This window comes from Amphiprion ocellaris, chromosome 6, assembly GCF_022539595.1.
Source record: "Amphiprion ocellaris isolate individual 3 ecotype Okinawa chromosome 6, ASM2253959v1, whole genome shotgun sequence".
NCBI lineage: Eukaryota > Metazoa > Chordata > Actinopteri > Pomacentridae > Amphiprion > Amphiprion ocellaris.
In genome coordinates this window covers 18,961,981-18,975,673 of record NC_072771.1, presented here as the reverse complement: position 1 = coordinate 18,975,673, position 13,693 = coordinate 18,961,981, and the positions used below count along the sequence as shown (strand labels likewise).

The window sequence follows — 13,693 nt, the reverse complement described above, 5'->3', positions numbered from 1 at the left end:
TAATTAGACTGGGTCACCTTCTTTCATTGCGATGCTCGCATGGGGTCAGCGTGAACCGTCTGATTGGTCTGCAGTTACACAGCCCTGCATACAGCACCTGACACCTGTCTGTTCTTACCAGCATGAAGGTTTTCAAATTCTGCAGGATCAGACCACAAAGGTCAGCTGTCACCCCCCATATCGGTGAGTTTTGGCACCTATGGCCCTGTCGCTGGTTCACTTTTTGTCCTTCCTTAGACCACTTCTGGGAGTTACTAACCACTCCACAAGACACGTTTTTGACCCGGTTGTCTAGCCATTAATGATTGGTCTGCATCAGAGTGGCTCAGATATTTATGGTTGCACATTTTCCTGCTCCCGACACGTCAACTTCAAGAAATGGCTGCTGCCTAAAATATCCCACGCCTGGAAATATTCCATTGTAACAAGATAATCACTGCTGTTCACATCAGCTGTCAGTGGTTTTGATGGTGTGGCTGATCAGTGTATGTGTATTTATAATGAACATTTAGGTTAATCAGATATGAGGACACTTGTAAATGTATGCTTTGTGTTGGTTTTCTTTTGTTTGGTCCTCTTTTCCTCATTTCACGCTCACATTGTTGGTCTTCATTTGTGTCTTCACTCGATGTGGGACGTGTATATTGTACATATTAAGAAGTCGAAATGAAGTTTTACATTAACAAACAGAAAATCGTCTTCTCCCAATTGCCCCTCTGGTGCCATGAAATTATCTCCTCTCTCAGCTTTTGTGGCAGCTCTTTAGTCCTCACCATGATTGCATACAAACACATCACATCATTATGTAAACACATCACAGCTGAAGAAAATTAAGGGTTGCTAAGTTCCCACTGGGTTTCAGGCCAACTTCAGCTCCTGCAGACGAGCAGCAGGTTTTAAATTCAACAATATCATTAAAGGGTTGAACAAGTGTGGCATGGGAGTGTTAACAAATGATCCTGCTACTATGAAATACTACGCTTTTCATTTCATCTGTTCATTTGCTGTATAATTCAACTAATAAAAGCTTAATTTAAAGCAAAATCTAGCTCTGCCAAAAAAAAGTTTAGTTCTAAACTTTCCCTACTTTCTTTGTGGGCGCTGAACATTTCCGATTGCAACTGCACTTTTTGTGCCAGGTTGTCATCATATCCTCGAAGCCACTGAGCAACTGTGACTTTTTCTTATTCTCATAAGCCACAGGAGAAAAAAAAGACGGAGTTGACATTGTGAAATAAAGGTGATCAATTCCGTCATCGCGTTGATGAAGCTCCTCAGGCAGAGTTACAGCAGTCAGCTGTCCACCCCCACACCATCTAACCTGAGGCTCACACCTGAAACGCAGATTAAAGAGCAGAAAAACACTTGACTCATCAGAGTGTCTCGCTGCAAACATCCTGTGTGCTCACATACAGTACCTGGGATGGTATGAGTGCCAAAGCATCAGACATCACATCATCATTGCTGTTTGGTATGAATTTTACATGAGCTCCTAGTGTTCGCTGCCAAATGACAATATTCTGTGATTCAATCAAAGCAGACAGATCCTTTTGTATTTAACTGTTTTCAATCGGCTACATGAATCCGACACGGTTATGCATTCACAGCGGTAATTTCAGCCAGTGCTTTTGCTCAATCAAGCAAAAAGAAAGTCATTAAAAAGTGATTTTACTACAAAGATGCAAATTTATAATTGGGCTGATGAAGTAGCTGTCAGAGTTTTAATTTACCTCAGTATGTTTTTAGGACATATACACTGCTCATTTTACACAATAAGCAGTAAAATATTAACAAAACAAGTCCATAGTGATAATATAAGTTCTGGGAGGCTGTATTTTGAGTTAAATGACAATGTCAACACGCAGGGACAAGGTTTACTATGTTCACCATTTCAGAATACTGTGTTTGCATACTAACACAAATTCATTAAAACTAAACACAAACTGGGATGATAGGAATGTTAATAGATTTGCAGATATTAGTAATTAGTCAAAGTATTGAATAAGTGATGAAAAGTTGAGGGATCACTAGTTCATCATGATCCATCAGCAAAATGGCGCCTCTGAAGGAAAAGCCAGAAAATCATCAGAAGTGGAAGGATTCATGGCAGACTAGGCAAAATTTCACTGCAATCCATCTAATAGTTGAGATATTTCACTCTGGACCAAGGTGACGGTGCCATCCTTATATTACTTTTCATCCTACACTCAATATTTGAGCACCACACACAAACAAAACTCAAGCCCACAAATCAGCTCAATCATTTATCTCCTCCACTCCGCTCGTGGCTCGATGATCCTAAAAATAAAGTAATTATATTAGACGGTGCAAGCTTGTTTTAAATTTTGAAAATCCTGTTGCTGGGTAGCACCTGTGCACCACCCACATGCCACATTTGATCACTTCTGAAACCTGGTGGATTTTAACGTACAAAGGCTGAGCCATGGGGAGAAAGCACGACGCTCAAGTGGTATAATGGTTCAGGCTTTTATTGGGCTCCAGTCGCGGTTCTATCTGCAATTGCTGTAATGAAGAGAGACCTAATTATCTCAGCAGACAGAACTCTACCAGGAACAGGACACTAATTATGGCCTAAATGCTGCTCTCTTACTGTTCAGTGTCGTACTCAGGAGTTAGGAGGGGGCGGCTGCTGCTGTCTTCTTAACATGCATATGTATAAACACACACACATGCACACCTCGAGGGCTCAGTGCACTCATCTGTTCTGATGCTTTTCTGTGCAAGCATCATGGTCTGGTGGCAGGGATTATCTAACATGACACCGCGCTCTGCCCCCCTCCTGACTGGTGACAGTCTTGCCGATCATCTGATTAATTAATCAGAACTCCAGATGTCACTTGAGCGGTGTTGTAATTTGTATTGGGAAGTACACCGCATCAATAATTTACAAGAAAATCCCCCATGAAATCCTAAAACCAACACATGTTTTGGCAAAATAGACAGATGTGACATGCAGACAATAGCTGAAGTAATGCCTGAACACCGAGAGATTATTCCATCAGCGGTCCAGCTCTGAGCCCATTCATTTTGAATTTATGAATGTAAAACAATTACAGATTTAGCTGGTCCGGTAGATTGTTTCAGGGGCGAGCAGCAGATAAATGTAATGCCGTGTTTCTAAATTCATACTGAGGAAGGTTAAGCGGCTTGTGCAGTGACCTTGGCTGTAAGTACTGAACATCCAAGTGAGGAGATGGATCACAAAAAAGAAAGGAAGTTACTCTGCGTGCAAAGGAAGATGCACCAGTGATGCAGACTTGGTGATAACTGATAACTGGAGCCAGCATGCAGTCATAAAGCACACTGAGATATGAGTAAAGAAACGGATTGATGAAGCAAATGGCAAAGTTTACCTCTTACTGTCAGAAACTGGTGCACCGAAGATGGCAGCAGGGAACATAAAACATCTACAAAATCAAATATTCAAGGATGGCTTTTGTGGCTCATTTGTACACGGTGCATTGGAATACTGATGCATTTCAAAGTGGCCTACAAAAGAGAAAATACATTTGTTTAATCCCTCAAAAAGAAAGATGAAATCCAATTGTAAAGCAGGGCAGATTAATGGAGATTACGTCTTGCAGAGGCTTCTAAAAATGCATTAAAAACTGAACGAGAAGAAAGAACATAGAGTGATGCAGGACAATTCATGTTGCATGCAGTGAAAAACATCAGGAATATGAAACGCAAATGAATGATATTATATCCCCCCCATGAGATCAACAGAACGGCCTTAAACTACGACAATTCAACATGCAGTCAAGGTCACCTAGCGTTCTAATGATGGCTCAAGACTCAGACTCTGCCAGCATTTACTTTAATGTGTATTATTGATGCTGCAAGCGCATCTTATCAGAGCATATTTTGGGCTTATTATTGCTGTTCATGAAAATAGCTGTGCATTTGTAGATTATATACAGCCTGTGAATAGTTATCCTTGAATGTAAAGCTGCAAGAGAAAGCTCACAATCATCCACTGGTGTGTAGCTTCAAGGCCAGGCAGCTGTCTACCTAAAGGAGAGTCTATATTTGTCTATGTGACAGTCCAATTTCCCACATACCAGCAAGGGAATTTGAAAACAGATTAATAAAAAAAAAAAAAAACAGGGAAAAGTACAATTGACTACCACAACAGCTTTAATTATTCATTTCAGCAGGGTTGTCAGAGGATGCTGTTTTTGAGTCTATTGCCTATTTCATGGTCAGTCGTTCACAGAGCAGGTTATTGCTGTGCATGACCAGAGAGATGGCTGATATCTGGCAGAGATAACTTTGCATACACAGATGACTGAAGCAACTCCTCTCATACAGGAAGAGACTGCTTTTACTATTAAACAAGTAGATGCAGCAGTTTTTCTTACAAATCATGGCCTTAACCAAAATTTGGGGAAACTGGGAATCACAAAGATGCATTAGTGAGTGAAAAGCGGCAGACGTGCATTATTTTTAATATAATGGTACAGCGTGTGAGAGTCTGTGAATGCTTCTATTTTCTATTTGTTAAATATTTAATGCAAGTATGTAAAATAAATATTGTGCACCCTCGGGGGATGACTGTGTTCTTCACTCTCTGTAACTTGGAACTGTATCAGATATCTGCAGCCTAAACAGAAATTCCATCTTTTGAGATCACAGTGTGATTAAAAAAGCTGACCTGAGAGAACACCTCAGGAAATGAACATCCACAGGAAGAGATGAATCCTGACCACAGACTGTATCTGTGATCCTGACAGCAGAGTGACAGCGACCTGGTCATTTAAATGACGCTCGACACCGCCCTCTTGTGGCAGCCACATCGCGGTGCAAATCACCTTTTGAATTCAAAGTGAGTGAGTTAACACTTTGATTTGGTGTGCTTTCCTTAAAGTGGTTTTACTTTCTAAACTTTAACAACTAACATTAATATTTTACATTTTACAACCGAGAATTCCGCCCAATCACTAAACGCTTCAATTTGCGCATGCGCAGAGTGGTTGCGTATCAAAAACACGGAAGCTCCTTACATGCAGAAGGTAACAAACAGACACCACCCCGCTGTTAACTCGTCTCAAAACGCGTTTAAAGTAGTTGTAACCGCCTTACATTAGTTTAAGTGTAATATTTTACTTTATTTCGGTGGTGACAGCTTGTGAGCGATGAAGGCTGCCGCGTCGTTTATGCTTCTGTAGCTGAGCTGCTTCTGTCGCATTGAAAACACTGAAAACAAAGTGTTAGCAAGCTAACTAGCAGCCGAGGAAGATGCCTGCTCGCAGTGTTGTGTCCCAGGGGATTTCCAACAGCAAAGTTAGGTACTCCAGGTTAGCCACTGATGATGACGGATACATTGATTTACAGGTAAGACGTTGCCACTATTGCTAGATTGTACTGTGAGGGGGTAGAAAGTCGATCAATACCCCTCAGGGATTACAGTGTGATACATGACGTGTAATGCAGTTCTTATCAGTAATGACTGCCTTACTATAATTATAGACTGAAGGTTGTAGTTCATCATCTTCTAAACATTAACTATAGTGGGGGAGGTAAATCATTGCATTGAAAATGTTGTTGAAGTAAAAGTCTGTAAGTATCATCACATAAATGTACCGAAAGTAGGACTGAACAATTAATATTATATATTAAAATGTGATTTAATTTGCAGGATGGAAGTGCAATATCCAAATTGCAACTTTTTGACACAACATACCACCTTATATATAATATTTGCAAGACCTAAGGACACATGCGTAATTGGTACAGACCTCAGTAAAATTACAACATAATATCTATATCATATATTTTCCTGTCACATAAAAGAAATGGAGGGCTGCACAGTGGCGTAGTGGTTAGCACTTTCGCCTTGCAGCAAGAAGGTCCCTGGTTCGCGTTCCGGCTTTCCCGGGATCTTTCTGCATGGAGTTTGCATGTTCTCCCTGTGCATGCGTGGGTTCTCTCCGGGTACTCCGGCTTCCTCCCACAGTCCAAAAATATGCTGAGGTTAATTGATTATTCTAAATTGCCCGTAGGTGTGAATGTGAGAGTGCTTGTTTGTCTTTGTATGTGGCCCTGCGACAGACTGGCGACCTGTCTAGGGTGTCCCCTGCCTTCGCCCGAGTCAGCTGGGATAGGCTCCAGCCCCCCCCCCGCGACCCTAGTGAGGATTAAGCGGTGTATAGATAATGGATGGATAAAAGAAATGGAAACATACAATTTCCACTAAAATTGTTGCACACATGGTTTATTCAAATAAATGCAAATGTCATTCAGCCCTAATTGAAAGTGTTAACGTTTTTTTTTCAGAAAAATATCCCTTGTGACTCTTATATTATACATCTGTCATCATTATATTATTACTAACAATGCATTCATGTACATGCGTAATTTTACTGATGTAATTGGTTGAGACTGAGCTTATTTTGAACTAATAGCTGCTGTTAATTATTATTTTCATAATGAATTAATCTTATTGTAACAGAGGTTGCAAAGTAAATATACACCGAGATGTTGTGGAAAAAGCAGACAGTAGCATGAAATGAAAACACTGAAGTACAGCACAGGTACCTCAAACTTGTGCCTAATTGCACCACTTGGGTAAATGTACTTGGTGACATTCCTACACATTACAACAATTTATTTATTTATTACACTTAAACGTAATGTGTAAGACACAGATTTTTAAAAAGTGAGTAGAGAATGATTTCCTTCAATGTCTAAAGAAGGTGAAGCTTTCATTTCTTATGTTTTTTTTTCTTGGCTCATCTCCAATCACAAGCTAAAATCACCCTAATATTCTCATCAGGGTTATTGTGTCATACGTGAAAGAAGCTCCTCCAGAGTGACAGAAGACAGTATATGTGTGTTTCAGAGGCAGAATGGTACTCAACAAACAAATAACTTTGTTGTGACAGTTGGAAAATGCTCACCACATTATTGACCAACTTATTTACGTCCTTCAATACATGATATAACATGACAGCTTCATGGATTATACGTTTAACTTGATAGAAAATATCTGTCTAGCAGTCACAGATTTTTGCGAGAACTTGTAGCACTTTATGAGTCAGATTAATGGAGTGAATGAGTGGGAAAACAAACAGCGCTGTAGAGGGCCTCATGTGTCAGAGGAAAGTGGTTTAATTAAAATTTTCTCCTCCTCTGCAGTTCAAAAGGAGCCCACCCAAGGTCCCATACAAAGCCATCGCTCTCGCCACTGTCCTCTTCTTAATCGGCTCTCTGTTGATCATCATCGGCGCCCTTCTCCTGGCCGGTTACTTCGGCGTCACTGTGAGTACTTTTTCAAAGCAGAGATTCTTATTTTTTTCAACCTTTTTTTTCCAGCGTCACACAGAACAAACAGTCTGTTAATCTTGACTGAACAAGTGTTTTCTTTCTTTCAGCACTCAGACCGAACTGTGCCCGTCCTCATCATCGGGATCCTCGTCTTCCTGCCTGGAATTTACCACCTACGGATAGCTTACTATGCATCAAAGGGCTACCCAGGGTACTCCTATGATGATATCCCAGACTTTGATGACTGAGCTACACCACAGCGTCAGCCTCAGTCCTGCTGTGCTAACATGAAATCATACACTGTGCTGCTTGTGCTGAATTTAAGGTAGTAATACCTTTAAAGAAAATGATGTCTCATCATTCCTCTTAATTATAGCGTTCCTCTGGAGGATTTGTATGCCTCCGTAGAAATTCTACGCTGCTGTTAAGAAACCAGATCAGTATATTGTTTCATTTGTACATTTGTTTTGTTAGCTTGATGAATAATAAACCCATATTTCCTTTTTTTTATTTGTACTTGGCCATTTTTGCCATTATCATTTACATCATCAGTAATCACAGAGAGATGGTATTTACCAAATGTTTAAATCATGTTAAAGCTCAAATGTCAGATCATGGCCTCTTACTGGGATAATGTGTTTTAGGTTATATGTAGAGGACAGTAACCACTATGGTAGCATAAACGTATTAAAGTAATAATTTCAGTTTTTTTTCCCTCCAAAACAGAATCAAATCATGTGTATGCCAAATAAAACTGACATTTTATTCAGTGTACAGTGGTCCCTCGTCTATCGTGGGGGTTATGTTCCAGACCCCCCGCAATGGGTGAAAAAACACGAAGTAGCAACCACATTTATTTTATTATTTATATATATTTTAAGGCTTTATAAACCCTCCCCACAGTCTTGCAAACATTTCTCACACTGTTCTTTACCTTCCCCACACACTCATAAACACTTCCTATGCTCTTCAATACTTTCTACACTCTTAAACCTACGTAATTTTAACAACATATAAAATTCTATATGGGTACTCACCAGTGAATATACTACAACTAAGATGAAGATGAATTAGCTATGCTGTACTGATGACGATGAGATGAATGTACTGCACAGTGAGGATGGAGAAGAGGAAATGCTGAATGCTGCTATACACGGGAGACGGAGGAGACTGTTGCTACGGTTGCTGAGCCAATCAGCGCTGTACGCTACGCATTTTATTTTGATGAAATATTCTTTAAATATGTTTTAATTATATATATATATGTGTGTGTATATATATATATATATATATATATATATATATATATATATATATATATATATATATATATATATATATATATATATATACACATGTATATATAATAATCATTTTCAATTTTTCTAGGCTAGAACATGCTTATTTTACTGCAAAATAATTAAAATAATGAATATATAAAAATACTGCGATACAGCGAAAAGTCCACAATACCAAATACAATTTAAAAATCTGCAATATTGTGAAACTGTGAAAAGTGAACGAGGTATGTGGCGAGGAACGACTGTATTCTTTAATGTGAGATAGTCCACCTGCAATCTCATTGGCAGGGAAAATGGAAGCCAAAACTGTCAAGTTAAATGAATTTCAGATAATAAACATGGGCAAAGATGTCAGACTGTACAGAGTAAGCTAAGTGGTAGACTGGCATTATATATGACTGTATGACTTTTCCAGGAGATATCTATACCCATAAACTCCGTTCACTTCCCCTTTCTTCTTGGGGTTTTCCCAGGCACAAGTAAACAGACGTACGTGGTGTCACAGGATTCAGAATGTCCCCGTCTTTGCAACAAAAATACATTTTTTATATATATATATATATATATATATATATATATATATATATATATATATATATATATATATATATATATATATATATATATATATATATATATATATATATATATATATATACACAATACCAGTCAAAAGTTTGGACACACCTCCTCATTCAATAGTTTTAAAAATATATATATTTTATACATTTGTAGATTAATACTGAAGACATCAAAACTACAAAAGAATACATGTGGAATTATGTTGTAGACAAAGCGTTAATCTACAGCATTAATCTACAATGTAGAAAATAAGACAAATACATAAAAAGCACTGAATGAGAAGGTGTGTCCAAACTTTTGACTAGTAGTGTATATTATTATGTATTTTACATGAGAGCAGCCAAAGCACACTTTATCCAAAGTCAGGTCTTGTAGTATTTCATGGCAAAAGTTACAGGACTACAAATGGTATAGAAATTATTTATACTGAAAAACGTAAAGTTTTATTTCAAGTGGATAGAAATAATACATTTTCTACCTATTCAACATACAGGCTTTCTGCAACTTTCACACGAAACTTTAGGAGGTTTTCTTTCTGCTAAGACCTTATTCAGGGTGGTTCAGAAGGTGCAGCAGTTTTAATTTAAGTCTGTCTTTTAGGTGCTGTTTGTTTTCTACAATATGATCAACACACTGTAAGGCATGGTTTGCCTTACCCTTCAGTCAGTGCCTCCTTACTCTTCCTAGTTGGTCTTTCTTGAAGGATTCCATGTGATTAAATCCAATCCTTTGATCTCCATATGGTGCACCTGGTCTGTGAGAGTAACCACAGCCAAACGGGAATACACAAGCAATTAAGACCTGACATTCTGTTAATCTGCACCAACAAACCTTTACTCCTCTAATCGGTTTCAGCATAATTTGAAAGTGTACTGGTTAAAGGTAAGGCTGCCACTCCAATTTTCAGCAGGATAATGTCATATGTAGAACACACCGCTAGTAAAGGTTGGACTTCCATAATCCATTCGGATGTCTGGCAACCTGCTGTTTGCTAAGTGGACAATTTAAGAGATAGTTCCTTGTGCTTTGTTTCTCTTTCATTGCCTAAATGTGTCCACTCAATCAGCGAGCGACGACAAAATGGTATTAGTCTGATTAGATAATGCACTTTAAATCAGCTCAGAAACTTTTTTCCCCACTAAATGCGGCCTATCTTTTCAATAAGCAGTCGCGCATAAAACCTCTTACAGAAAATAGAGATTTACTGCATTGTTCCTGGTAACTGTGCTGTATTTGTACTTTATCTTCCATGTTGATGTGTGCTCTCTAATAAACCTTGGTGCTTTTAAAACTTCTGTGAGGTGAAAATGATTTTTTTTTTACCTTGTTAACATGTTCATATGGTGTTTTTATACACTGAAATACACATCATGAGTGAAATAAGCAGTCAAAAGCACTGCTGAGCATTGCAATTGCATTCTTTAGAATCACTTTACGGTTTCTACATGTATGACTGAATTACTCTACAGCATGCCATTGTGCAGGGTAGAGTAGGTTTACAGTGAGCAGAGTTGTAGGCGAGCTGGTGTGCTCGAGTTACAGCGAACTTCATAAATAAATCTGTACAGTTTAGAAGAAACATCTGTGTGCAGAGTTACAGCTAAGCCATTTTAATTCACAAAGGGATTACTTTCATGGGAACATAAAACAACTTCAAGACAAGCACTCCTGTCCATGGAAAATTACTGTTTTTACATAAAAACCTTCAAACCTAGTGTAGCGGCACTAGTTTAGAGCCATTTAAACTGTTGAGCTGACATTTAACAAAGCACAAAATGAGTGTAAAGTATATTGGAGAGATATCTTCAATTTAGCTGTGTACGTGCACAGTTGAGATCATATTAAATCTCACCATGTCAGTAACTCTTTAAGGTAAGTAAACTAGGTATTGTCAACCAAGTTATAATGGAATTACATTTTATTTCCTGCCATTAAATGTTGCCTGTGCTACCTTATTAAAGTAAATATGTGCTGTTAGTCCTTCTTACGTGTAAACAGGTCCTGTGGTGATCATAGACTGTATAATAAATATATAAAAATGTATTATACAGTCTATGGTGATGACACACAGGATGTCTGGCATTGGATTGGCTCATTTAAACTAAAAAGTAAATAAGACCCAACAACCCCTCCCCTCATATATGATAGTAGAGTTACTCATCCTGCTCATTTTGTTAGGACATCACAAGAAGTGGTTTAGAGGTAAGGTACCAAATGTCTTTCACTGTAAAGTTCCTAAGAGTTAGCCAGGCTCAGCATTAGGTGCAGTTACATTTCAGTTCGCAAAACGACATAGCTAATGCTAACATATTAGCAGGATTGCTAATTTAGGTAAAAACTGAAACAAAAGACACAAGGTTGAACATTTTCACACATTTATGTCTACACAATTTATTTTTATATGTATTGCCTTTCTGAATAATACATTTGAGGTTAGAGAAAATAATAATAACTGGCTATTGCTAGCTTTGTTAGCTAACGGAAAGCTAACTAACTAGCTAATAGCTTGAACAGCAGTGTGACTAAGAGCGGTTCATGATGCTATTTTGTTTTTTCTTTTATCAGTTTAGGGTCAGCTTATTGTCCAAAATACACATTTCACTGGCATGAAAGTTGTTAAAATGTCAGGTATTTTAAGATTAAAAAAACCACTATTTTCAAGAAGGCTTTTTTTTTTTTTTTTTTTTTTTTTTTTACACTTGACACAAAAATCAGGTTACTATCAACATGGTATTAATATAGAAACATAAATCTTACATGAACTATGATAATCTCACTAAACTGACGTTCTTAATTAGTTCAATCTTATATAAAATTTATTTTATTTGAAGAAGGCGTTAGCAGTGTATGTGTGGTGCTTAGTAAAACCAAACTCAATGAATCTGGCAAATTACTTAGAATATCTCTCGTTTTCCATTTTATATTCAGGGAAAAATGTCACACACGATATGAGGCTTCACCAAACAACATATCTTTTGTCGCATATTTGCTTGGCGCTTTACTAAACGAGCTAAATGTGCGTTTTATGCGTGTGTTTCCCTTTTGTTACGACCACCAGTGTTTCCCACCGAAAGGCGCTTTTGTCTGAGGCGCTAAAGTACCAGCAGCGTCAAGGTACACACAGACAGCTGAAGCACTGAAGGACATCCGGTAGTGACGCGTCAAAGTAAAAGCTTGTCCTGAGGTACGCCCTCAAAGTGAAATAATTCACTGTTTACTTTTTAGTAATTCACATATTTTGTTTTCTCTCTTATGCGTTTCATCTGGTTTTGAAACTGGATCTGGATTTTAAACGTGAAAAGTACATATTGAATTTGGAATAAAAAATAAATATTCTAATTGAAAAATGCTAATATAAATAAATGAGGCTATCAGGATTTTTTTTAAAAATCAGAATAATATATTTCATATGATTATTCACTGATTTAGGTATTAATATTTGTCTTATTTTTGACAAAATGCCATTCCATAATTGAGCAAATACAGTAATTTTCATTCATTTTCGGCTACAGCTGCCAGTACTAATAAGAGTTAGGCCTTTGTCAGAGCAGTGACTTTGGACAGTCTTGGACAAAGCAAAAACACGTGTTATCAGTAAAACTGCAACTTAAGGTAATTATCACTGTTATTTAGAATTTTTAACCTTTACCGTACTGATATTGCTTGTTAAGTTGTGCAATATTATTATTTTTTACTTTGCAGCACTGAGTTGATTATATAATTAATCCTTTCATTGTTATTTATGGCACTTAATTTTGGTTTCTACTTAACGTAGTCACGGTATTATGTGCTGTTGAGACAGAGAAACTGTCACTTTAAAACCCAAACCTAGAAAATCTGGAGAATCCTACTTACCAAGAAATCCAAATTACAGTTTTAAGGATGACTTTTTATGCTGTAGTGGCCCCATGTGACAGTGAAGCAGCATGCAGGATACCAGAACCCTGGAGTCATTCAGTATTTACACCTATTTACACCTTAGTCATGTAGTTTGTCAGGTAGAGTGTATAGCATTGTAGGTTCTTCACTTTAACGTTTAAGTTAGTAAAGGTGAATTTAATACTGCAATGCCTTAACGGTAATATTCGCATAATTGATAACATTGTAGGGTCTTAACCTTCATTGTTTTAATTGTGCCATATAAATAACTGTGAATTTACATTTCTAAATGTCCTCTATGAACAACATTAGAATTAACTTGTAAATTTTCACATTAAAAACTTTGTAAATGCCCATCCAAGCATTAAAAAACTGAGAAAAACCTCACTGGTATTATTCATTCCCAACTGACAAAACCTATACATGGATTACTGCAGTTTTAGTCAACTCATTCTCCACCTATTTGATGATAGAAATTCAGACTGACACCAGCAACGATCAGCCTGTAGTTCCGTGTACCTGTATTGTTTTTGGGTTTTATTTTGAGCGGGCTGACCGGAAGTATGCTGGCCTTGCTGTGTGTGACTTGACGCGGCTGCGGTGTGAGTAGGAGGAGGACGGAGTGATGAAGATGGGAGGAGGGA

General features: G+C 37.7%; 1 protein-coding gene across 1 annotated transcript; it reads left to right on the top strand.

Annotated features, from left to right (window-relative positions):
• Positions 1–5,002: 5,002 nt before the first annotated feature.
• On the top strand, positions 5,003–8,059 carry tmem230b (transmembrane protein 230b). The gene is made up of 3 exons (XM_023288102.3): positions 5,003–5,355; positions 7,159–7,281; positions 7,395–8,059. The coding sequence occupies exons 1-3, from the start codon at positions 5,260–5,262 to the stop codon at positions 7,533–7,535; spliced, it is 360 nt and encodes a 119-aa protein (XP_023143870.1). The 5' UTR covers positions 5,003–5,259; the 3' UTR covers positions 7,536–8,059.
• The last annotated feature ends 5,634 nt before the right edge of the window (positions 8,060–13,693 follow it).